Raw genomic sequence first — 26,472 nt, 5'->3', positions numbered from 1 at the left:
ATGACAAGCTTTAAGCACACCGATGAAGGCTTTGCTCTGTATTGCACATCTCCACGGAGTGGCCAGGTGCTGCATGGGGGAGAAAGCTTCCTTCAGAGCCCTCCAACACAAGGAAACTGCTTGCAGAAATAAAGCCAGGCATATGTGCAACTGTTTTCAGACTGGGTCACAAACAAGTCTCTGGTATCAAGAAGATAGGATTTTATTTCCCCTTTCTTCTCTGGGACAACTGAGTCCTAGATAAGGTAATGAGCATAATAGTATCTAAGGTTTCATTACAGTAGTCTCAGGAATGTTTCATTTGTCATTACACCTCTGTGAAACAGCTCAGTATTAGCAGGGAAATTCTTCATCTCCCTTCATACCTGCTCTCTCAGAAATACGCTGAGGGGAAACTTCCCAATTTACTCTCCACAATCTAATATACCTGTACTAATTTATTTTGTACATCATTGCCACCCCAACCCATGATTGCACTCCAGGGATGAGACGTGACAAAGGCAGGAGGTATATTTAGGGAGCTGTGACAAGTACCTCTACCACTTATTAAGAGCGTATCTCTTTTAGGAAAAGGGAGCTGAGGTTTAGCTCAGGAAGCATGCTTGCTCCATCTGTGCTAGTGAGACAAACCGGGCCAGGAACATTCCTGGGCACAGCAACGTTATCACAGCCAGCGCTGTTAGCGCAGCCCCTGGCCGGGGTCTGACCCGGACCAAGCAGCGCTCTCCCAAACAACTCCCAGACATGACTCAGGAGGCGGCAGGGCCAAGGGACCATGTCCAAGAGGCACTTTGCATTTAGCCACCCTGCTTTTAGAGAGCACGAGAATGTAAGCGTACAGATGGGGGCTGTACCATGCCAGGTCGTCGCCGAGAACAGTCAGGGGCACGTTTCGTTTGCTAGTACAGCTGTGGCCATACAATCCAGAGTGTTTTAGACGAAGACTGCTGCCTCGGTACGTCTTAGGGGGTTAACCTCAGCCGACTGCGCGGCCCAATATACACAGCACTGTCTTGATCAAAGCATTGCTGCAGCCTGCCTTCGTTCTGAACAAATTAAGTGTGACCTTCGTGCTCTGGTAAATTGCCAGTGTGGTGGGCAAACCAAGTCTGAGATTCGCGTATGTTTATTTTACTCTTCCCTAGTAAAAGACATACAGAAGAGGAAGCAGTAGAAAACAATTATAAACCCAACCTATGACAATGATCAGGATAGAAATGTAACATCCTTCTATTGTTTAAATTCCAGTTGTACTGCATAATGCTCAATGCCAACAGTTTTGGGCCCCGACTTTTTAACAAGTATGAAACGTTTGAAGTTATAATGTAGAAAGCATATAACCAGCTACAGTTAGATAACATCAACAGACAAAATAGCATATCTTAAACACTGCAGAAAGGGAGTGTTAAAATTTGCTTCTAAACCAAGATGTAATCATAAGCAAAGCAAACGTTTCATACATGTGAATTATATGGCCTAGTATATAACCTCTGTTTCATGCTCACAGTTTTTTTGTATTCATAGCTCTCCTAAAAGTCCTTTTAAAAAAAGCTGTTACTTACTCGAAATCTGTCTTCCCAGGAAGTCTGTAAAAGCTGAATCATCTCTAAAGGGGAGCCCAGTTCAGTGATGGTCGTCAGTGTGTCCGGGATGTCATTGCTGTCCTGGTAACAATAGCCATAGAGCTGAAAAAAATCACAGTGAGGCAATTATCAGTGTAATATATTGGCATGCTTTCACTTTTCCATGGATGAGGTGCAAAGTAAGCATTTCTTACAAGACTCTGAACTCTATACATTTTATAGCCTCATAGTCTCCCCCCAAAAGCTTTTGTAACCTCAGATTTGAGGACCGCTCCCTTGAAACCCCTGAGGGAAGCTCTTAAATTAGTTAGCACAGTCCTTCTGGGCATCATACAGCACAAGGCTAGTTAAGTGGTTTCTGCATGCCTCCCTGTGCAGGATTTTATACTAATGGATGAGTAAGAAAACAAGATAATATCTAAAAATACCCATGAATGCAGAAACGGAATTCTATCAGAGGAAAATTAGTTTAGCCTATGCAGTATCTGGCTAAATAAGAATCATTTTCTGCCTAAAAGATATTGCAAAATATCTTTTAATGACATTTCCTGCAGGACTACTGCTTGTGCACTGGCTGGCAATGTGTGTTTAAATGACACAGTGGCTTGAAAAGCAATTGAAATGCCAAAACTTATCTTTTCTCATCCAGAAATTGTCTCTTGCTGTACCGGATGGACTTTCATTTGCAGTATCATTAGAGAAGGCAAATACTGCAAAACATTATCTGCAGGTAGTTTCTGCAATTTAAAAGAATTTAAATGGCAATTTCAGCCATGCTCCAGCTCCTTTTTGCATTTGCTTTCCAAGGACATTTGAATGATTAATTTTCCCTTGCACAAATACTTTCACAAGAAGAATATTTAAGGATTGTGGAGAAGATGGCGTACTTTATATGGAATGGGACAACATCTGACACAGCTGGGGGGACAGGCTTTTACTAACTCCTTGCCAAGCCCTGGCAGAAAGGCGGTTAAATGAGCCTGATAAGGATCTGATTGCAACTTTCCAGCTAGAACAGCAAGCACAAAAAAATAACATTAAATGTAATCTCTGCCCTGAGTCGAATAAGCTTTACAGTAAAAGGGCTTGTGTGAAAAAGCAATTTTTAAAAATGCTCTGATGCTGTTCATCTACTGCCTATCTCTGAGCAGTTTGATTTTTTTTTTTCTTCTTCAAATCTCTTTTCAATCTGAAAAGCTCCGGGAAGCTGACAAGGGTCCCCAGTGAGCTCGAGGGGACTGGGATAAGGCCCTGCAGAAGTCAGGCTCATCGAGAGCAGAGCGCGGAGCACTGATTCACCGGGAATGCAAGGACCCTGGGTAGTGACTGCAGCCAGCTGACAGAGCTGGGTGAGGCTGCAAACAACCACTGCAAATATATTTGAACATCAAGCGCAGTCTTAGGACTCATGACCCTGACAGAAAAGCAAAAAGAGTGGCTAAAGTCAGCAAACACGTGATTTGTTATGAACTACTCTGCTAGCTCTAACTACAGTTGTCTGCGTTTAAATGACAAAAAAGTGTTCCAAAAATGTAAGTGAAGTAAACAATTATTCTTTTTGGTGTAAGAATGGTGCTGTATTTCAAAACAGCTGCTAAAACACAGACATTAAACTAAACAAAAAAGAGCTAGAAGATTTTGTTTTAAAACATGCCATAAAGATTCTGGCATTGATGCACAATAGAGAATTCATGATAGATGCATATGAACATTTGAAATAGGGAAATGTGCCTTTTTTATTTACTGCCACAACCATGACAACAATTGCAACAGCAATAATTTATTAATCCAGAGTTATTCAAATTGGTCTTAGGGTTTGTTCCTTATCTGTGATACCATTATTGCGCAATTTAACAACAGCTAAAACTGTGTGCTGCAAGCTATCTTAGAAGATCACACCAGAACAATGGTTATGTTTAAACCTGGAGCATTAACAAAGAATGAAAGTAAAAGAAAATCTTAATTACAATATGTATCTTTTCAGATAATGCCACAATTTTCATTTCAGAGGAATCATGAGCTTGGTTCTGCAATTCTTACTAGATACTTGACTTATCTTTTGTGTGGATGCAGACTAAGAAGGCAGGATCAAACTCAGTAGCTCTGAAAATTTTCACTTTTGAGTGTCAGAATCTAACATCTGTTTCTGTATTTTCTGCAGAATTTAGTTCTTGTCTAACATTATCCATTGGTAAAAAAGCCATAATGGAAATTAACAGAGAATACAGGCTGGAAAATCATAGTATCCCAATAAATGTTAATTCACAATAACAATGAATACAAAAAGACTATCAGTCTTCATTAGGCATTCTCAACATTTGTGAAAACTATTCCAGGAACAGAAACAAGGAAGACAAACGACAGTCATACATTCAATTATAAAAACATGATACATATACACTCATACACACAAAATATTGAGAAAGTAGTCTCATTATCTATGGATATGAACACATCAGTAGAAATGAACTGCAATATATTTGTATGTATTCTATCTCAGTGAATGAATTCCAATAGGTATAACAATGACTTAGATTTGTTCTCGGGGAGATGGCACTTTGCTTGTAAGTAATTCTTTCATTTTAATATTCAAAGGTACCTTGGCAAAAGTCTTCATTGCCTGTGTATCTATGTATTTGGTGCATATTTTACTATATAAGGACCCACTTAGTCACTTCAGTCATTGTAGAAGCTTAAAGGACCTGATCCAGTTTTGGTTTCATATTAAATTGCTCTTTATTCTCATAAGAAAAATTTTTTTGCCCAAGTATTCAATCAATTTAATCAATCTTACAAACTAAAAACATAGTACTGAGGAAGTTAATATATGCCTAACTCAAAAAATATATAATCTGAATTCTTTATTGCTTTTGCTTAAGTGAAATCTCTCCAGATGTAGTGTTATTACGTAATTATATAGAGTTACAGAAGCACAGAGGTTTGAGATATAAAGGATTTATTGGGCTGCATTTATACTTTTGTAAATGAAGTCCTCAGACTAAATGCAAAAATGCACATGTAACTACATGGCCATACTTGTATGTACAATTATTATGATTACAAACTGGGCATGTCCCAACAGCCAATTAAACATCTAAAATGGTTACATTCATCCCATCCTGATGAACCACCACCCAGAATACAGATGTTAGAAAATACAGAATATATATAGATGCAAAGCATTCCAGGATGGTAGTTCTTATGCCTTTTGTTTAAGAAGCTGACTTATTAGATAGATACAACGAGTACAGAAGTGCTACCCAAAACACTTTTTTTCCTTTTGGTTTTTGTCCAATCCATTTTTAAGGTCTGAAATGAGAAAAATGGTTTGTATGCCCAGACAGTGAAGTAAGAAACAGATATCTGGACACACACAGGGAAAATGAACATAGCTGGAATCAAAAGATGATCCAAAATATCTCCACTACCTGAAATTCTATTAGGACGGACATCATTTTCAGTATCACAAAGTTACATTTTAGATATATTCAAGAGTGATGGTTGCATACGCTTTTTCAGCATGGTTCCAATTAAATTAATGGAAAGAAATACAATCCCACATCTTTTTTGATATCTCAAGGCATTGCATTTAAACACAAGTATATTGCCACTGATATATTTTTGCACAGAATCTAACAGCAAACAGTCACAATATTGGGCTGCCTTTCCTTCTGTTTAGAAAAATGTAAGCCAGATATGAAATATTTAACTGTTCTCACATTGTGTGCCATAATCCATTTAAAGTAGTCCTGTTTACTGAATTCTTCAGCAACTGTTTGGATTTTCTCCGTCATACAGGCTCTCTCCTGCAATATTCTTTATGCACCAAAAACTCCCCCTGACTTCAATGGTTTTAGGCACACTGGGCATACAGGGTCAGCCCCGAGAAAGTCATATTCCTTTGTAGGAATTGGTGTCGGTACAGCCCGTCAGTTCCCGTCCCTTTACAATTCCCTTTTACTACAAATTATAGGGACAGAGGTGCCCCTTTCAGACAAGCTGGGGGGGAAGGGGGAAGCAGAGGTCAGGCTCCGCACAAAAGCTGACAAGCTTACTGAATAAAAACACAAAATAAAGGAGCTTATTAAGCTGTCATCAGCAGGGTAAGTATATGCAAACAACAGACCCTCCTGCATTAGCGTGGGCACCCTAGCTGGATTTTGAGAAAAATAAATGTCAAGGCAGAGCCTCAGCCGAAGTGTTACATTTCATTTATAGAAGCTGCTCAGTCGGGAAGGACGCGATCGACAGCCCTCTGCGGCAAGGACGCCAGGCTGCTCCGGCTCGTGCCATGCTGTGGGTCTGCAGCAGCCACCCGGCCCCACGGGCTGGGCTTCCCGAGCCACCAGGCAAAAGCTCCTAAGATTCACCTGAAAAGATCATGTGATTTCTCTAAAAAGCATAATACATTTTGAATCTTTCTTTGCCTTGTTAGTTTTTAGCCTTTGGTGTTTTGCATTTTTTTTTAGGTTTTCTCCACAATCACAAAAGCTGGAAATTTCCACTTTTTTCCCTTCAATCAACATGAGATTCTCCTGACTCCAGGAAACAGAACTTCAGGAACACTATTCCCACCAGTAACAAAAGTGACAATTCAACTGTACTACACCAGAAGTAAACTCAAGAGACCTAATTCTCTTCTCTTGCAATTTGGAGTTTCCCAAACTTACTACGCTAAGGCATTAACTTCAGTGCACAATAGAAAAGCGCAATTTAAAAAAAAGTCACACTTTTAGGATGAGCAACAGGTGTCAACACTCACTACAAACTTTATTTTCAAAAATACATGGACACAAGGTTACCTATCAAAACTGGTTATGGCAAAACTATATTCCCTAGTGACCTGGGGCCCATGAGAAATAAAATCTCCCACTGACACTGATAGCCATTTAATGAGCCATTTGTGTGAGCTGCTGCATGTCGAAACCAGAAAAGCACATTTTAGAAGGTCTTGCTATTTGATTGATATCCAGTTGAACACAAACCTTTATACGCAACCAGTCTGTGGATTCACCTTTCTTTCTGGGAGCACTGGGCCAGTCACTGCAAGAACGAGACACATGAACACCCAGCACTGCCTGATACAGCTATGATTTACCAACGTAAGATTTGAGACATTTATGTCACCCTAACATCTATTCATGTCTCAGGTTTTAAACATTTCCTTCCATTGCTGAGTGTGTGCGTGTATGTATATGTATATCTTTGCCACTCCTGCTCAGCCCAAAAGCATCTACAAACCTGCCACATGCCTTTCCCTGGAAAAGGGCAAGTTCCCTGAATGGCCTGAAGCTAATAAAGATCAGTCTGAAGCCAACCTTCCTGCTACAGGATATATAGAGATGGTGCCCGAGAAGTGAACTAATCTTCCTCACTGACATCAAGTGATCAAGTCCTGCCAAGTGCTGAGCTTCTTCAGAAAAGCCCAGGATACAGACAGCGTCCAGCACAGCTCAGGGCTTTTTAAGGCTGGGACCACAGCTGTATGCTGAAAGCAGTGAGGCAGAATTTCTTCCACTGCTAAATACTGAAACTAGGTAGGTAATTTAAATATTAAAGTCTAAATTCACATCTCTGCCTAGGCTTTTGTTTATAAATGTATTAATAGCACTGCATTTTAGAAGAGTTAAAAGGTACCAGAATGTCACACCTGGTACTGTTACTAAACATGGGATTCAAGTACGTTAAGATAAAAATTGGAATGTGTTAAGTAGAAAAACACACATATATATATCCAAACGTATTTATAGGTATATTCACAGATGTCCATAGATATTGCTATATATTTTATATGTGTGTGTGTATATATCTATACATACCTGCTGGCCTGACATGAATTATGTTGGCTATAATCTTATAATTTAGTAGCGTTATCTGCCTTTCACTCTCCCTGCTTTCCTTACACTCTGAAGTGGAAAATTCTTCTACTAAAAACATTTACAGCACTTTGCATTTGCATTGCACTGCACAAGCTCAAGGCCCAACCCTGCAAATATTTAGTCACACAAGTAGTCTACTCTTGTAAAGCGTTCAGCGAAGACAAATAGATCACTCATACACCCATGATTTCAATGGAATTGCACTGGTCACACTGGAGGCACAGTTCATTATCTTGTAAATACCCTGACCTCCATCCACAGCAACTGCTCTCAGCTCCATTGCATGAGAAGTTTAACCCTTAACTATGACATTATTTTGCTTGACCACCTATCAAATAATCTCTGAGCATTTTATGTTCTGAAAAGGTAAACTTGCTGGAATACTCATTAGACATGTCTGTATATCATTTTCTTTGTTAGGTATCTGAGGCATAGACACTGTACTTTATCGTGGTGAGCATAAAAATGAACCTGGAGTCTAGCTGCAGCCATACAGTCCAAGAAAAAGCAGCTGTTTCCAAAACATATTGTCCCAAACTGGGCCTGAAACAATATAGAACATTCACGTTTGGTGCCCACTATGTAAATTGAGTGGTTCAGCTGAGCCTGACGAAAAACAACAACTCCTTTAAAATTAGTCTAGAATCAATATTAGTATTAGCATACTGCCTGTGAGAAGTAGTTCTTGGCAAGGCTTCCATGGCCAACACAGAAAAGAGAAATTGCAAGGGGAGTTAGATGCCACAAGGCACCTAATCAAGCAGTCAGGTGACTATGTAACTTTAAAAACCCAAGTAAAAGACCTTTAAAAAAAAAATCTAGTTTGTATATCTGACACAGATGCTTTACCAACAAGGGCTGCGACACCTCCAGATGTGAGGCCAGCTGGTGCCCGAGCTGATCCGTGCTCTTGGCCACCACGGGGGCAAACAAACAGCAAGAGGAGCAGAGGCCCCGGCTCAGCCGGCCGGGTGCCTGTGGCCAGGAGCTCACCGCCGCATCTCCTCCCGCCAGCCAGCACAGCCTCGTGGGCTTTCCCGAAATGCGGGTGTAACTAGAAGACAGAGCAAGTATAAAAGGACCCCAATGATTTGTCAAAGGCAGGTGGGCGTACACTTATAGCTTACTTAGTTACTCCATTTGGGGGTAATGAAAGGAACTCTAAAAAGCACGTGCTTTCTCTTGCAGTTCCCAGGAGGTTACCTGCGTCAAAACTAGCTTCCTGGCCAGGTACTCGCGGAGCAGAGCAGCACGGCTTTGCTTGCTCATCGTTGCTCCTCCAAGGCAGGCAAGCAGCACAGGAGAATCGGGCTATGGGAACAGCATCCAGCGGCGACTGGCGGCCTCCCTGAACTGCTGCGCAGAAGGAAGAAGGCTGGGCTGCCACGAAAGGGAGCCAGGTGAGCTTGCAAGTCATCAGCTCCCATAAAGGAGGCAGAAATTCAAACCAGAGTCTTTTGGAATGATTTACACAGCACATAAAACAGAGAAGCAATCGTAGAAATCATTCAGCAAATGATGGGGATTAGTTTTATGCACACTGTTTTCAAAAGTGAGTAAGGAGGATGTAGCCCTTTCAACTAATTTGATGGCGTGTTCTTGCCTTACAGAAATCTCTTCCTGCCAACAGCTCTGCAAGTTGAACACCCTCTGCTGTCCCATGCAATTCAATGGGAAAAAATGCTATTTGGTGACTTCAGAGTCAAGACGTGCAGCTTGTCTTACAGTGACATGAACAGTTAGCGTTGGTTTGCAATTGTATCAGCTCTGTGCTTCCAACAGCTCTGGAGCTCTTGTTAACAGATCCTTTCTTCACTCTCAAAAGTGCAGGATAACATCTGGGCCTTTTGGGAAGCACTCTTGCAATAAAGAAGCACTTTGTGTAATTCTTCTTTCCTCGCCAAACCGCATCTGTCTGCTCTCCCTGCCCTTCTCCACTCCACCCCTCGCTCCTTGGGGCTGTGGGGACATACGTTAGCAAGAGCTAGCTGTCTCCACTGAGTCATCAGTAGGTGGCACTGCCTGCTTTTCTCTCTTCCACCCACACGCACGTCCAGGGCTGTCATCCTAATATCCGACCAACAAATTCAAACGTCACCTAAGTGACTTAGAAGCCTTGTCTCCTTGAAGGTAATGTCAATTAGTGAACTGGGATGGCTGAGACAAAGGCACAGCTCCATTTGTGCTCTCCGGCCAGCGGACGTGACCACTTCACCAGGCGAACGAGGTGGAGAGTGAGAGGCGGGAGCTCCTCCAGCCACCCCACCAGGATCCGGCAGACTCATCTGCCCAGGGCCCAAAGCTTGTCTGATCCTAACGCCAGTTAAACATGGTGTCAGCCTGGTCTTGCATTGTGTGAGGTGGCCTCATTCATCTTTGTCCGACCCAAGGGCAGTTAAACTGAGCTATGTGAAATATCTGTTAGGAAATATTCTCTGTCTAAAAAGACCTTCACACTTAAAACAATGCCCTACTGACGACCGCCCATGGAGAACGTCGCAAGACCCCAGCCTGCCTCTTGGAAAGTGGATTCTAAGTACCTAATTTTGAAAGGCACACTCTAAAATAACCGCAAACATCTGCTGCCCCACCCAAAATCCCGAACGACAATTTCCCCATGTCGTCACCCAGCACCTTGCATCGGCAGTCAGGCCATTCTTCTCAGGCCAGCTATTCCCAAATTTTAACGGTTAAACTGGGGGACTGGTTTGCTGCTCAGCATCCGGTGCCATTGGCACCACAAAGGGGGTGCGATCCCTCAGCCTCTGCCCCAGAGGCGTTCCCACCCACTGCAGCGGGGAAGAGCGCCCCGAGCGACTGTTCTCACCAGCACCTGGTCTCGCCTTCCCCCACTTTCTGTGAAAACTGCAATGGATTACTGCAAGAAGGATGATGATGAACCAGACCTCCAAGGGTCCACAGACTTTCTGTGCCAATGCCTTTGCACTGGAAATTAACAGCAAACTGGTTTTCTTAATACTTGGAAAGACTGTCTACTTCCACATGGAATAAGTAAACTGTATCCAAAGCTTTACTATTTTAATTCTCATGTTAAAAATAAAATTGTGCCCTTTCCAGCTGGCTATGCCTATGCATAGGGAAATCATCATGGTAAAATGTTTGTTAATTATCTTCATTATCAAATATAAAAAGAAAATCATATTTAAAAACATGTTAGCTGGTTGTAATACCCAACAGCATAATCAACCAGCACATCTTAAGTACTGTTGAACTTGTCAACAGCAAATGACTGATTATTTTAATTTTATTTTAGTCAATGAATTTTCTAAGTGATACTCGCACTGTAATCATGACTATTTAAAATAAATCAGTAATAAATCCACTAGTGCTAACTGAATCAATCCATATAAAAACTGCTTTGACATCTTAAGTTAGAGGATGACTTTTTCAGTGTTGATGCTATTTCAGTATTTCATCAGCTTGCTTTAACTTTATACTAAAACTAAATAAGCCAAATGAAATGGCCTTGTCTACGCAGTCAGCAAACTACTGGTTATGTTACCAGCTGCTGCCTTCCATTGCCTTCAGGAAAAGCCAACACTTTTGGTTGAGCCTTTGTGTTTGTTTCTAAGAAAGTGGTATCTCCTTCTTAAATGAATCACTGTGAACTAACACTGGAAGTGCTGATAAAGATCTGCCACAGAAATAAGCTTGCACTTTTCCAAATGTCTGCCAGCCTCAAACCTTCCTTGTCTTCCTGTCAGCTTCAGCAACGCCAAGCAAGGAAGAACTCCTCCGGAGAACTGCTTATGCCCAGGAATGGCAGCATCCTTGATGCTGACATGCCAGGGCTGTAATTACATTATTACAGTAAATCAAACATCACCAATGTGTCTTTACAATTGTGCTCATTGTTTGAAATTAACTGCAAGTGGTTTGATTCTTCCTCAAATAGGGCAGGGAGGAATTAAAGCACACTAAAGCATCCTCCTCACTAAATGCATGGAAAGGCAGGATTCAAATACAGGAGTATTTGAACTTTGCAAGGAAAGAAAGCAGCGCACAGAGGGAAAGGAAGAGATCAACCACCGCATTTGACACAGAGCAGCTGCAAAGCAATTAGCAGGCTGCTAAATTCTCAGTTACAATGAATCGGTGACCCAGTTCCCCCTCTTCCCCAGTGCCTTCCATTATAAAATCGGCTTTAATGAACTACCCCTCTCTTCCCCACTCCAGAGCAAATACTTTTACCCTGCAGCCTGCACCTGCCCTTCCCAGCATGGCCGCACCAGGGAGCCTCAGGCAATGCCCCAGCTCACACACCCTGGCAGGCATGCAAGCGCTCTTAGTGAAGGGCAAGGCACGTAAACAAAAATATGAATGCAAGCTGCCTTTGCATCAGCACTGGCTAATGTGAAACCACTCTCTCTCCTGCTGGTTTTCCACATTTCTTTTGATAGACTTGATTCAGCACATCTGCTAGAGCTGACACATCCGGCTCCTTCCAGAGGCAGAGGGCATGGTGGATATGTCAGCATGTTGTCTGAAGGCAGGGGTACGTTCTGGAAAGAGCTCTTTTCCCTTCTATCATATATTGTACAATAATCAAGTATTTTAAAAGGATGCCTAAAGAGGAAAAAAAAAAAAAAGCTGATTTTGACAAGAGACAGGCCAGAATGGGAACTGCTGAGACAGTAAAGAACAAGTCTGTTATCTTACAAACTACACTTCAGGCTGTCAGCTGCCAGAGATTTACAGGAAAATCCCCTTTCCTTGGACAGAACCTCCATGAAAGGAGAACTTTATTTCCACCAAAAGAAACCCATAAACATATTCACCCCAAATAGCCCCTGGCTCGGGCCGGGGGAGGCGCGCGCCCGGGAGGCAGCGCACTGTGGCTGCTGCCAGGGGTGGCTACCACGGCTGCAGCAAACACGCTCCTGCGTCCTGGAAGTCCGCGGAGCCGGGGCGAAGGCACCGGGAGGCAGGGTCGTGCCTGCCCATCCTGCCTGCTACGATGCTGTCACCGCCTCGCCAAAATCCTGGTGGAAATGGCAGCCGCCGCAGCTGCTGCCCCGCTGGGGTTTGCTCCCCTCCGGCACCAGGGCAGGGGACGGGGGTGACACGTCCTCTGCAGACTGTTCCTGGCAGCGGCTCCCGTGCTGGAATGCCAGACCCAGCGGGGCAGGGCCGGCGGCGCTGAAGACGGCATTTCTGCGCCGGAGTTATGGAAAAGACAAGGAGCCGAGGCAGAAAAACCTCCTGGCATTTTACTGCCCAATAGATGGTGTGCAGTGAATGTGGCATCTGTGAGCAGCATGGCTCCTATCGCTCCGACTAAAACTGAAGCTTCTGTCAAATGCCAGCAGAGAGGGGAGGAGACGTTTGCTTTTGAACCGATTTCCTCTCCCTGGGCCACAAACCCTGGACAGTGATTGCTAAGCGCAGAGAGGGCCCTGGCCTGGCTTCTACTGAGAACAAGGAGAACATCACTCCTGAGCTGCAAGATCCCGTCCCCTCTAAGATTTTAACAGAGACATAAGCAATAAATTTCAAGTTGCTCGTTCGTCCCCACTTTATGTACCCGTTTTACAACTCCAGTATGACATTAGAGATCTATTCCTGGCCCATAAGGGTCCTCCGACAGTGACTAGATAAAGCCTGTCAGGTTGATTTTTATAGTCTCTTTTCAAGGTAATGTCTTATCAAACGTTTAGTACTCACTCACACCGCCGTAACCTCGCCCCATGCTTCCCCACAATGAAGTACGTTAAACAAAAAGGGCAGTGATTTACAGGGGCTCACAGCTCTTTTTGGTACATTTCCTTTCCGATCTCAGCAAGGCAACTCTGCTAGCGTCTGATGGAGACAGAGGACACACAAAAGAAAAGGCAATGACAAAATCGGAACGAAACTGAAAACATGTTTCTGATTTAAGTGTAATCTATTTTTAAATTGGGTGGCATGTAAATATGAAGCCCTAATTAACACGAGGGATTTCTGCACATTAGAACATTTTCCCAGCACGGAGGCTTGGCGTGTTTCTGCTAAATGGCGCTTATGGAAGCGTCTGCTCATGTTCGAGCTGCTTGCTCCCATCCAGGCCCTCCGCGCTGGGATTACTCACAAAGGGACATTTGACATCCCGACTTGGTTTACCCGTTCTCGAGCCCACCTGACATCCAGGAACAGAAGCATGAATTAATCTGCAGTTCCTCTAGACTGATACAGAAAGAGCATTGCTCCCAGGAGGCTTTAGAAATACAGTGTTTCCTCATGCTAGCCCAGAGACTGCTGCTGCTGCAGCCCTTCCACAGATCATGCAGCGCAGGAGCCGGGCTTCCATTTTGTGCAGAGGACAACCTAGTTACAAATTAATCTTTCCTTAGAAAAAAAGCTACACCCGAGTAACACCTGGAAGAAACACAGCATGACTGCTAGTGCCTACTAAAATAACTCTAGAAACTTCAGAAACACAGACATCAAGCTCATTTTTGCCAACTTGCTTCATTTGCCGCTGAATATGAAAAACAATCTTGGAAAAAATTCCCCTCAGCATTTACAACTGCAGGGTGTATTTCCTGCTGTCAACCCAATCAGTAATCATGGCCGGACTATAGTCACAGCAACCTAAGTTGGCTTTCCAAAAAGAATTCATTATAGCACTGAGGAGCAAGTAAAATCCTTAACAGAAGCTCCTCTTTTTGTAGCTATATGTTGTTCTCCGTATGTATTACAGTTAGACCTGGCACCACAGAGGGAATACTAGGGAAATAGGAAGGAAGGAACTTTAATATCTACTTTATTGACGTGGATAAGCCATGACTACTCTTTCTTTGTACAGTATATGACACTCGAGCGCTTTGATCATTTGGGCCCGAAGTTTTAGTAGGGGAGCTGGTACTCTTTTTGCCGCTGAAGAAGAAACACAAAACTTCTTTACTTGACTCAGTTCAAAAAGCACCTACTGTGAGCCCGTCTGGTCTAGCGTTCATTTTTTATTCCATTGCAACGCTCGTGCTATGCGAAACGCAATAGGAATTTCCATACCAGCATTTACATCCAAATGGACCCGCCGAGATACATGCTGATGTGTAACAGTCCTGCTACGCGGCCCTTCTGGCAAGCGGAGCCGTGTCAGCGTACGCAAGACTAATGCTCAGCCTGCCCCAGGGGGCTGCTCCCCGCGCTAACCCCTCCGCCAGCGCTGCGCGTATGCGGGCACGGCGCGGTCTAGCGCGCGCTGCGCCCGCCGGCAGCCGCCGCCGCGGCCTCCCTCTGCCCTGGAGGGGGGTGGCACTATTCCCCACGTTTGCGAAGTGCCTTTTCATCTCCGAGCGCTTCCCAAACCCTGTCTCCCGCCTCCTTCCTCATCTCAGCATTGCTTTTATCTGCGAGGAAGAGGCACCCGACAAAAAAGCTGCCGGCCGGGCGCAGCCGGAGGACAGCGCTGAGGGCACTCCTGCAGCAACCAGCGCAGCGCGAATGCGCCACATCCCGCGCCGCTCCCCGGCCCCCGCTCTGCAGGCCGGGCGCGTCCCGTCGGGGCGAATCCGGCCGCGCAGGGGGGCGGCAGCACCGCGCGGCCCCGGGCTCCCGCCGCCCCGGCCCCCACGCGCGGCGCCCCACGCGCGGCAGCCCGGGCAGCGCGGTGCCGGCCGCGGCCCCGCGTACCTGCAGGATGTTGGCGTGCCGCAGGCGCTGCAGCAGGACCATCTCCTTGACGATTTTGTAGGCGGCCAGGCGGTAGCAGTCCCCCAGCGCGGCGAACTGCCTCACGCAGTTGGCGATGTCGTGCCCGCCGAAGTCCACCGCCTTCAGCGCCACGGCCAGCGTGCGGTTGAGCACCGCCCTGTAGACGGCTTTGGTGTAGCCGGAGCCCAGGTAGCGCACGCCGGTGACATTGCGGATGTCGCGGCAGCCCAGCAGCGGCGGCTCCAGCGAGAGGTCGGCGGCGGCGCGGCGGCGAGGGCCCGGCCGCGGCTGCTCCGCCGAGGTGCGCGGCGGCGCCAGGTCCATGAGGCGCCGCTCCCGCGGCCGCAGCGCCCGCCGCCCCGCCGCCGCCGCCGCCGCGGCGCGGTGCTGCCGGTAGCGCAGCACCTCCTCGTAGCGCTCGCGGAGCTGCCGCGCCAGGGCCTCCCCCGGCGGCGGCGGCGGCGGCGCGGCGGCGGCGCGGGGCGGCGGCGGCGGGTGCTCGGGGCCGGGCATGAAGAGCACGTTCAGCGACGTGCCCAGGAGGAAGGCGAGGCAGCAGCCGGCTGCCGCCGCCACCCTTCTGCGCCGCATCGCCGCCTCGCTCGCCAGCTTCCCCAGCCTTTCGCTCTCCTCCGCGCTCGCCTTTCCCGGGAGTCAGGTTTGAGGGGTTTTCGGCTTTTTCCCCTTACCCCCCGGCGGCGGGGCGGGCGCGCAGCCGGCTCGCACGGCGCAGCGCGGCGCGGCCGGACTCACCGCCGCGGGCGGGCCCGCATGACACTTGCCTCCGCGCTTTTAAGCCCCCGCCGCACTCATCATTAGCGGCCGCGGAGGCGGGCGGGGGGGTCCCCGCGCTCGCCGCCCGCCCTGACGTCCCCTGATTGACAGCGCGGCCCTGCCAGCGGCCCGCGGAGCAGCAGGGGGGCCTGGGAAACGTAGTCCCCGGCAGGAGCCCCGCCGGCCGCCGGCGAGCCTGCCAGCCAGGACTACATCTCCCAGGCGCGGCCGAGCCCCCCGGCGCCGGGCGCGGGGCGGGGAGAGCGGGCGGCCCCGGCGGGGCGGCGCCGCACCGCACTGCACCGCACCGCACCGCACCGCGCCGCACCGCACCGCGCCGCGCACCGCCGCCGCCGCCGCGCCCGCGGCCGGCAGCGCCGCTTCCCCGTGGCGCACGGGGTGGGCTGCGCAGGGCGCCCCGGGCGGCTCTGCACGCGCTCCGCCGGCGCTGGCAGCGCTGCCGGGAGCCACACGCGTGCACACATGGACACACGCACACACACGCATGCACATACACATGCATGCACACGCACACACACGCACGCACGCACACAGCCGTGCGGGGAGGCACGCAAAGGAGACGGTTCCCCACGCGTTTCCCCCACCTCTTTCCTCCCCTCTAAAATAAAGCGCAAGGGCCGGCTTCAGCGCAGCTCCGCGCCACCAGCGGCTCCGGCGCTGCCTCTGCGGCGACAGGCAGCGGCGGCAGCGGCCCCGCGGGCGCGCCCCGAGCGCGGCGGGCGCGGGGGAAGGCTGGCCGTGGGACCAGATAGCTGGGCTTGGTGTGTCACACGCACTAGACCAAAGCTACAAATCATGGGCTCGACATGGGGTAGCCCCTGCCCTGCTGGAAATGTGAATTGCAGGGGTGAGTGCTAATGACACGGTTATCCATCAAGCCCACATTACGATGCTGTTAGCAACTAATTAACAAACACAATCAGCCAGAGAAACTTCCACAAAGAAAGCCCATCAACAAGAGAAAAGCCGTAAAGAGTCAGGCGAGGCAAAGTTCACCACAATGGAAGCGGGAAATCATCTCCAGTGAGGGAAAGCGATCTTTAAAGAACAAGCCATTTAGGTAATACACATCGGACGCAAAAAAATGCATCGATCGTTCCCAGGAGCCTGTGTGTTATGATTGCACGCTTTTCTTTTCCGCGCTAGCAGAAAGCAAAGCGCTCTGCTGTGTTGCTTGGAAAAATTCAAACTCCAGTCTGCAGCTCGGCCGGTTTTGGTGTGCAGGGTATTACACCCCTGCTAGGTCACGGGGAAGAGGTTTGCTTTGTTTTTCGAGACAGAGGCGAGACTGAGAACAGGCCTGCGGACGGAGCATCCCGGGGGGAGCGGAGGGGATTCACAGCGTCCCAGCAGTCTCGCCTTTCTGTCACTCCCTCGTTTAAGCCCTCATCCACGGAGAGCTGCGGTGCAACTCGCCGCCGGGCCGGGGGACGCGGGCGGCACATCCCGCGGCTTTTCAGGAGCCTTAACTGGAAACGCTACGAGCAGACGCAGAGCCCGGGACAGGCGGCAGCAAGCGGCGGCGGGGAGCGGGGGGCTGCGCGCGGGGCTGGGGGCGGCTGCCGGGAGCAGCGCTGCCCGCCGCCCGCTGCCCGCCGCGCCGTGCGCGCTGCCCCGCGGCCGCTGCGCACCGCCCCGCGGGGCTGGCCGGGGCGCACGCTCCGCCCGCCGGGGCGGCGCCGCTGCCCTCCGCGGCGGCCACACAGCTGTCGGGGGGACGGGGTGGGGGAAAGGCGCTGTGTGCATTGAACAGCCAGGCTTTAATGCTTGCTGCATTTTTTCCCTTTTTTTCCTATTACTTTCTGTTCTTCTCTAGCCGAGGCAGAGTTTTCCTTTCAGCCAGGCCAGGGCGCCTTCACTGCAGTTTTCCCGAACCAGACCCTGTTCCTACTGCGGCCAACGGGATTTCACGGGCGTAGGGGAGGACGGGTTGCAGGACGGGATATATTCTGCAAAGTAAGCGGGTTCCTAACCATATGAAATGCGTTTCCAGAGATGTTGGGACACCTGCAGCCCTCCCTGTTTTCGTAGGGATCTCCCCACCCCCAGCGCCGCAGGCTGCAGGCGGCTCGGGTTGCGTTGCTGCACTAGCTATTGGAGATACTGAATGTACCGGACCTCCCCCAATGCGGAGCCCTTCCTCCCTCCTCCGGCAGGGCAGCGGGGTCCCCAGGAGACACCGTGCCATATTATCCGGCCGGTCATCTAAATCACATATTGCAGGTCAAGTAACCACGGAGGGGAACACCAGTACCTGATTTCCAAGCCAAATGCACACGCTGTGCAGCAGAAATAGGCGCTCCGTGGCCTGCCGGCCGGGGATTCTCCGGGAAAATCACTGTGATTTGCCCGTGCGCACTTTAAACGTGCACATTGCCGTGGATTTACGGCTTGCTTGATGTTAACCAACGCTTACTGCAGAGACAGAGCCAAACGAGTAAAGTCGGAGCAACTGTGCAACCAGAGAAAGGAGGAGGCCCTGGAAACCTGACATGTAAACGGTGCGACCTCGGCGGAGCATTTCTCACATGCCAAACCCGGGGGGCTACCCAAGGCCTCCCAAGGCAGGAGGAAGGAGGGGGCTTCCCGCAGCCGAGAAACGCCGGCAAAGCCGGGCCCCTTCTTCCGACGTGCCCCTGCGCACGGCCGGGGATTTGCGCCTGCCCCCGCGGGCGCTTTTCGGGGCCGGGGTGTGCCGGGAGCGGGAGGCAGAGCCCGGGGTCGCCGCCGCCCGCACCGCGCACCGCCCGGCGCCGCGGAGCCCGCGCGCCCGCGGAGCCGCCGCGATCGCGCGGTTCACAGGAACAAACCCCGACCGCAAAACAGATGCTTCGCAACACATTAAAGTGGGCCACCTGTTTTTCACATCATGCCTCATCTCAAAGCCGGGTTTATTCATTATATCACTCCCGACAGATACCATGAAATACATCACTCATTTAGATATGGGAGCAGACCTCTGGAGGACGACTTGCGCGGAGCACTTTGATGTTGAGAGGCAGGTTTCAAAAGCCAGAAAGCCCCCTCGATGTTTCTAATTACCCCGCGCCCGGGGTCTGCCGCTGATTAGGGCCCCGGTACCGCGGCGGGCGGCCCGGCCCGGCCCGGCCCGGAGGGGCGAGGGGCTGCCCACCTCATTAAAGGGCGCTGAGAGAAAAATCAACACGGGTTTATAAACAGAGCTACTGGCTAAAGTCAACAGCGAGCTGCGGCGAACAGCAAACAGTACGTGCTGGCCCCGCGGGGCTCGGGCTGCGGCGAGGGGACCCGCCGAGGTGAAGCGCAGCCATTTGAATGAAAATGGAGCAGGCAACATTTTGCTGCCTCCCTCCCCCGCCCCCCCCCCCGCCCGCCTCCCCGTCGCTGAAGGAAGTTTAGGAATATATTATATCTGCTCCTGCAGCCAAGGCTGTTGCAAAACGGTGCGCTGAAAGCATTACAGACCTTGCTAACGCTCCTGCTCACATGCGAGCCTTTTATCTCGGCAGCGCAGTTGGAAAAGCTGAATCACCACGGAGAGAGTGAGGACTGAAGTGTATTTTCTCATACGCAACAGGCTGCTCTTTATTTGATCCTCACAGTCCCTATTTCTATCATTATTGCTAAAGCTGAGAGATCAAACACGGAAAAATTAAAACCATGCTACCACGCTAAATAAGATCGTGGCAATATATTGACTGCTCCTTGGGGAAATCACTTTGTTGCTGCAGAAGCCATAGCCATCCTGGAGGCAAAACTTGTGTTTCAGGAACAGGCAATGGGAATGAGAAGTTTGGGAGTCTACGTCCATCCCGAGCCAAGGGCAACCTCCCGAGCCTGTGCCCACCTCCCGTATGTTCCCAGTCCGGCGGTGCGGGCAACTCTGCTTCCTGGGGCACATCGCTGTCCCACAGCACCAGTGAGCTTTGCCAAGCGAAGCTTAATCACCCCTTGCTTTTACACTCAAAAGCAGGCATTTTCCAAGGAGCCCCACTGTTGGTCTCAGAGCAGTGCTTGGGAAAAGAGGCTAGGATGCTGTGCCTTTTTGATTACATTTATGCATTGTGATGATTCTTGCATTTTTCATGAATACAGCATCTGTAAGTGGGGGAAGGTGTTTCATCTCCTATCCTGTGTTCTCAAAGCACAGAGGTTTGGTTTTTATATGCCAGATGTCAGTGTGCCCTGATTCTTCATCACTCAGTTGGGATTAAAGCGTCCCTGTATCAGAGAGGTGTTGTAAGGATAACTCCATTAATGCGCCTGGAACCCTGGTACTGCAGTGATAAAGGCTCTGTAAATATTTACACAGACAGAGCGAGCTTGGGGAAATTTTACATTATCAGCTTAACTCCATTATAAGGAAGTAGTTGAGAAAGTCACTAATATATTGCATTCACTTTTATTATTAATTCAACAATATATTTGGTGCTGCTTCACACAACATTCAGAGAGTTGCTGCTCTAAACATTTCACAGTCCGCAGGGAAATATCAAGCCCCCAGCAAAGGCACAAAGCAGTTGTGCTGCTATAAGAGTAAATCTTGCCAGTCAGACCTTTTACAGTTTTAGGAGTTAATAAAATAGTGGGTGGAGGGCAACCAAAGGATATAATTTATTTAGACATTCAAAAGCCTTTTGATAAACACCCATACAAGAAACTGTTAAGGAAACTTGGTAACCACAAAGTGAGAGGTAAAGTCCTGTCATGGATTAAAATCTGGTTATAAATGGGTATGGAATAAATGGCCAGTTCTAGTAGGGAAAGAGATTAATAATGATGTGCCCTAGAGATCAGGACTCGGACCAATATTGTTTAATGCTTTAATAATAACCTGGGGGTGAATAGTGAAGTGGCAAAAGTTGATGTCAATATAAAAGTACTCAGGTCAGGAGCAACTTCAGAAGAATTTAATAAAATGGCAGGACCATGTGCACAAGTATGAAGGCAGCTTGGAAAGTGCCTTCAAAACCTACCACAGCCCTCCTGGGTCCTCCTGGCCTGCTAGCACTGGCAGAGGGGCAGGCCTGTTCCACATTTGCACTATGGTGAGGGTAGGTAAGCTGAGGACAGGCAGATGTTTCCACATGTTTTAATGGTGTTTTCTCTCCTCCCCATTGCTGCCCAGCTCCTTTAGAGTTTCTTATGCCAGGAGGAAGGACCGAGCTCCCATACTGCAGGCCCCTCTGCTAGCCTGTGAAAAATACCCCCATGAGATCCTCCAGCAATTGTTTTAAAAAGCTGATGTGCGTTCCCGTGGCTGATTCTTCCCCAAGGTCATGCCAGAGGCTCTGGGCCACCTCTCAGGCATTTTAGAAATTACAAGTTTGGGCTGATGAGCATGACATGGAAGCAAGCCTCAAGTTCACTTAATCTAACAATATAAGTGCCTGGGTTCATGCTCTGTGCTGCCTGGCACCTAGAAAATAAAGCCTACCAGCACAGCTGGGATAGAAATATCCAAATGCATCCTCTAGTCGCAGCCTCTAGTACTAAGCAGGTCCAATGCACAGACAGCTATCTAAAGTTCCTGAACTTATTGCCACTGAGTTTTGGGGTTAGTTCTTTATTATGTAGCTTTTTCTTCCCACCAATTCAGTTTTTACAGCGCAGCTACACTTTGCCAGTCTTCCTTGATGTGAACTATAGAGTCGTGACCTGCCATAGGCCTGAATTCACACTGCCAAGCTGTTTATTTGAGTCTGGTACACAGACAAATATACTTTCCAGCAGTCTAGACAGCATCTGATGGTATATTTGTGTAATCTTATTACTGCCAGTCTTCTCCTCCAACCGTTGTCTTCTCCACATTGCCACCCAAACACAACAGAGTCGGATGGCTTTTGAAGGTGATGATATTCATGGAGATTCAGACCGCTGTTTTCCACAGGGATTTATTATTATTTTGTTTTTAACCAATGGGTCATTTCCAAGGATACTGTTCTGGAAAACAAAGCAGCTCATAAAGAAAGATTTTTAAAAATCCTCTTGATATGACTGGTAAAGTATTCTGAAGTACCAGCCGCAAAAGTAGTTTTTAATTCCCCTCTTTCACCTGATGATTTATATTACATTAGAAATGCCCCCCACCCCAACATCAGGATCCCAGTGTAGCAGGTGGGGTATAAAGGTGGCTCACAGATGGGTCTGCTCCCAGAGAGAACCAGGACAAGTCCCACCACAGGAGGAAGGTGGAAGAGGCACTTGTGAGTGGGAAGCGCCTTGTCGCAGACTCTGTAGCACCCAGGAGGGAATGCAGGGATCTCCCCTCCCAGGCTATGTCCGAGCCACTGAATCACACTGCCTGGCCTTGACCCCACGTTTGTGTTTTGATCCAAGCTATATATGACTTTGGGGATTCTTACTCCTACTTTCTATTTGCATAATCTGAAATGAAAAACTGTGCACAAAATAGCCATTCAACCTTGTAAACAATAACCTAATACTTGAGGCAAGGAGGATGGCTCCAGCAGGTGTAAATAGGCTTCATTTGCGGAGTTTTATGAATTGGCATCAACTGAGGATCTGTTATGAAGGAGTATCTTCCACAGTGTGAGAGACACTGTTGTGCTATGAGGAATGTGTCTGTCCTGCAACGCAGCCCGTGTTACCAATGCCAAATACCAGGTAGGAAAGCAGCCCTTTGGCAGGCCATTGAGTGGGTATTGTTTTTGTTCCTGATGCTGGAGCCTGACCCTCTCTGGCCATGGTTCACCAGAGTTGAGTTTTGGGAACAAAATGTTCAGGCAATGTTATGTCAACTTTTGCAACTAGCATGATACCACATGAGCACAGTGCTCAGTAATGTGAACGCGAAGATTGCCAAATGGCTTGGGACTGATGACATGAAATTGATGTATTTTACCATTAGAGTCTTCTCCATGAGCACCATCAAAAGGAAAACTTATGGAGCTTGTTCTGAGGATTCAGAGTAAGGCCAGAGTTTTGGGCCACAAGTGGTTCTGGGTGTGCTGCAGCAGTCAGTAAGAAAGACTAAACCACAAGGTTTGACTTCAAATTGCAGAGGCGTTTCCCTGGTATTTCCCTGGAGGTGGCTGCCCTCTGCCTGCCTCACCACCCCAGTGCAGTAGGAGATATTGCTTTACTTTTATCGCCCATCTCCTCGGACCCCTTGCTGGTGCAGCTGATGCCATGAAGTGGGTGCCTGCCTTATCGCTGGCAGCACCTTCTCCTCGTACAGGCTTTGAAACCACTGCTGCCCCAGCTCCTCCTTTGCAGTCTACCTCGTTCAGATTTCTGTCTCACTCCCTTGGGTCTCTCCTCCATGTCCTCCCACTGTGGGATCCCCTTTCTCCTCTGGTCCCAGCATCTTCTCATCTCCATGCAGCTGGTTGCAGGCACCTCCCTGCCTGTGTGTCTTGGTTGGCATCTTCCTGTCTTCCCATCTGCACTGCTGAGCCTGCTTCTCCCACCACATCCCATTTTCCTTCCAGGGAGTTTTCCTGTACTGTTGTCTCACTGCCATTGGCGCCACCTCTGCACCATAGCTCCTCCACTCCCTTCAGGGGGACAGGGAGGTTTGTGGAGCCTTCTGTAATACTTCTCTTTTAGTCCTCATAAGTGAGCCAGCGGAGGCACTGCTTCTGCGCTTCCCTCCTGCCAGCAGAGGAGAATGGCAGTTTCTTAACCTTGACCTCATCCGTCTTTTAGGACTACAGTGACCTGCTGCCTGAGCTGCTTCTAGGAGAGCAATGCCAATTCATTTCTTCTCAAGGTTCCCAGAATAATTATCAAAGCCTGGCATTTTGTTAATCCAGGCATAATTAATCACCACCAATGTTTTTATTTTAATTTCTCTGTTTCCATAGTCTTTAAGAGCTTTAAGATCTCTGAGTTTTTATATATGGCTTTAGAAGATACTGATGCTGATATTTTGCCAGGCCATAAAATTCTCTGTAGCAATAATAGCTTTTTGGAGGGCCTAGCCTAACAGGTTTGGATTGAAATCAGGACAGAAATATAAGGGCCAGACTGGAGAGGTGCAGGAGGATGTTGTCTGAATCTTGGTTGCTCCAATGGCATAGAGCAATAGAAAGGCTTATGAGCAGAGTGTTTTGTACTCAGAGGACAATTTCTTGCTACCTAGCAGTTAGCAGAGACGTGGAGAAGCAGAAGACCTGGATCTATAATTTCTTTCTGTGTCTTTGGTCTCTAACTCCAAGGGTGCCGGCAGGACAATTGAATTAACCGTCGTTAGAGATGGGAATGTCATTATGTGGTACTGTCTATGAGAAAAGTACCCAAGACTGCACCCGTGAAAGATGTCAGATCATTTTAGAGCCTCGTGTTTAGATAGACAAGATATTTGAATTGTTTCCCAGAGTCACTTAAAAAAAAGGCATGTGAAAATGTCAGAGAATTTCCTCTTTTCCTTTCCCACCCAAAAACAAAATCAAATAAAAGCAAACACATGGGACACAAATATAGGAGCAGCCCCCTCTGCACGTACTTTCTGTGTTATGCAAGCTCTTTCCAGATGTATGGATTAGATCTCATCCAACTACTGCTTAAACATCAGCCTTAAAACATTGACTGAATGCCTCACTGAGTCGAAAACTTCAGGAGCCAGTCACAATACTCTGAAAAAACTAACACATTCAGCAGTTGTGCTTCCACCTTCTGCAGAGCTGTTGGTTGCTGCATCCATCCTGTGGCCCTATTTCCATCTCTTCATTCCAATCAGACCATTTTTGAGCCTTTTGAAGTACAGACTTAAAGTCCCTGGAATGTTATTAAACACAAAAAATAAAATATGTGAATATTTTGCTTTTTCTGTGCCTGAATATTTTTAAATCAACTGTTGCTATAATACAGGAAATCTATAGCCCTGATAGCATCAGCAGGAAAGTATGCTCATGGTAAAATAACGCACCATCAACACTACAACATGTATAAAAAAAACAACTGCATCCTAAAGACAGATTGTTTAAAAGCGCTTCAGGATCTGCACTCAGAAACAGTTAAGGATTTTTGCACATCCTGTGGATGCACATTTCTCAAAACAACTTTTGCTAATTAGACATTTGCATGTGCAGTTGGACACTGGATGAGAATTTTCAGACATAAATACCTGTGCAGGAATAGCAAGTACCTGTGCAAGACAGTGTCACTGCACTTGTCTCCTGCCCTAGGCTGTAGTTGTTATTACCGCGTAACATGGCGCTTAGTATTTTTGGTTCTGATTCCAATATTAATATGCTTCAGCACTGATCCCTTATTTTTGAATGACATTGGTATGAACAAAAGCAGAAGGTGGTTCTTAGAGCTCTATGTGCAAGAGGTGCTTTGGCATTGCAACAGCCAACTTTATGGTGCCTGGTCACTCACCGAATCTGTAATTCTCGTTATGCACCAAGAACGCCTGGGCATCCTGGCAGAGAGCCCTGCTGCGGCTGGGGCTCAGGACAGCCATCAGCCTGAGCAGAGAGCTGCCTAAGCTAGTGAACAAGAAGAGAGAGCGATATAGAGTTAGGTGCCTAACTTAAGACTGAAAGGAGATGTCTCTCTGCGCTTGGCATTCAGACCCTGAAATACCCCTGGGCAGCTGGTTCTTGTGAAAAAGCAGAAGCCGTGGTTCAGTCCTGTAACCTGCTGGTTAGGATTGCCACCTGTTATCCAGGAGACCTAGGTTCAGATCCCTCCACTACCTGCCTGGAGTTCATCCCTAGTCCCTCACCTCTCACCTGAGTACTCTAGCAGGAGAGTAACCGTATTATAACATGGCCTTATGGCCTTCCTGCCACCACACCTATTCAAACTATGCTGTGTATTAAAAATTTTTAAAATGCTCCGGAAATTATTCTATGCTGCAGTATTTTTTGTCAGCTGGTGTGTAAGAGAACCTAGAGTCAGTCCCTGGTACAACTGAACTGTTTAATTATTTACACAATGATGAACAGAAGAAAGAGAGACTCATAACACAGAGATGTCCAGCAGCTGGGGCAGGTTTAAATATAAGAATAAAAAACTGGATTTGAATGCAAGTCTCTTGACTTGCATGTAGGCTGTAGGAGAGTAAACACACTGATTGAGGGGCACAGGGGAGATGCAGCTCTTTCTGTGAGGACAGCTGAACTCGGGGTATGCTTAATGAACCACAACCTCCCAATGACGTAGGAAGGACAAGCTTAGATGTGAATCTAATCTAAAGGATTTTTAAGAGTCTAAAGATTTTTAAGCATCTCCATTTTGGACATAGCTGCTTACAGAGGCAGTTAGTGACTAAATCCCTCTGTGAACATAGCCATTTTTCTCACAGCATTTTGCAGATGCCCTGTGGATGTATCCTCAGACACTGTGGCTACATGTTACACAGGGCTTTTTATTGAAACTTTTCTCTAAACCATAATAGATACCAGCCAGTAAAGTCAACAACATTGTTTTGCAAGTAGAAAAGCTGACGGTCTACTCGTTAAATAAAGGACTTCATTATTTATAAAATATGCCTTAATAACTTGGCTCTATTTATCCTGATTTTTTTTTAAGCTGTTATTCAGGAAAAATAGCTTAAAAACTTTTCAGTCCTCAAATCTAGGTCAAAGGCTGGAGTCACATTTGAA

General features: G+C 47.7%; 1 protein-coding gene across 1 annotated transcript in view; it reads right to left on the bottom strand.

The window, feature by feature from the left end:
- Nucleotides 1-16,111, bottom strand: part of PKDCC (protein kinase domain containing, cytoplasmic) — a 40,959-nt gene extending 24,848 nt beyond the window's left edge. The window contains exons 1-2 of the mRNA XM_067293131.1: nucleotides 15,098-16,111; nucleotides 1,563-1,685 (exon numbers count right to left, since the gene is read on the bottom strand). Of these exons, the coding sequence (XP_067149232.1) occupies nucleotides 1,563-1,685; nucleotides 15,098-15,709 (735 nt within the window). The 5' untranslated portion in view covers nucleotides 15,710-16,111. The remainder of the gene's footprint in view (nucleotides 1-1,562; nucleotides 1,686-15,097) is intronic.
- Nucleotides 16,112-26,472: the final 10,361 nt, after the last annotated feature.

The sequence above is a fragment of the Apteryx mantelli genome, chromosome 3 (assembly GCF_036417845.1).
Source record: "Apteryx mantelli isolate bAptMan1 chromosome 3, bAptMan1.hap1, whole genome shotgun sequence".
NCBI lineage: Eukaryota > Metazoa > Chordata > Aves > Apterygiformes > Apterygidae > Apteryx > Apteryx mantelli.
Note: the sequence above shows the minus strand (reverse complement) of the source record. Positions and strands in the feature narration are given on the sequence as shown.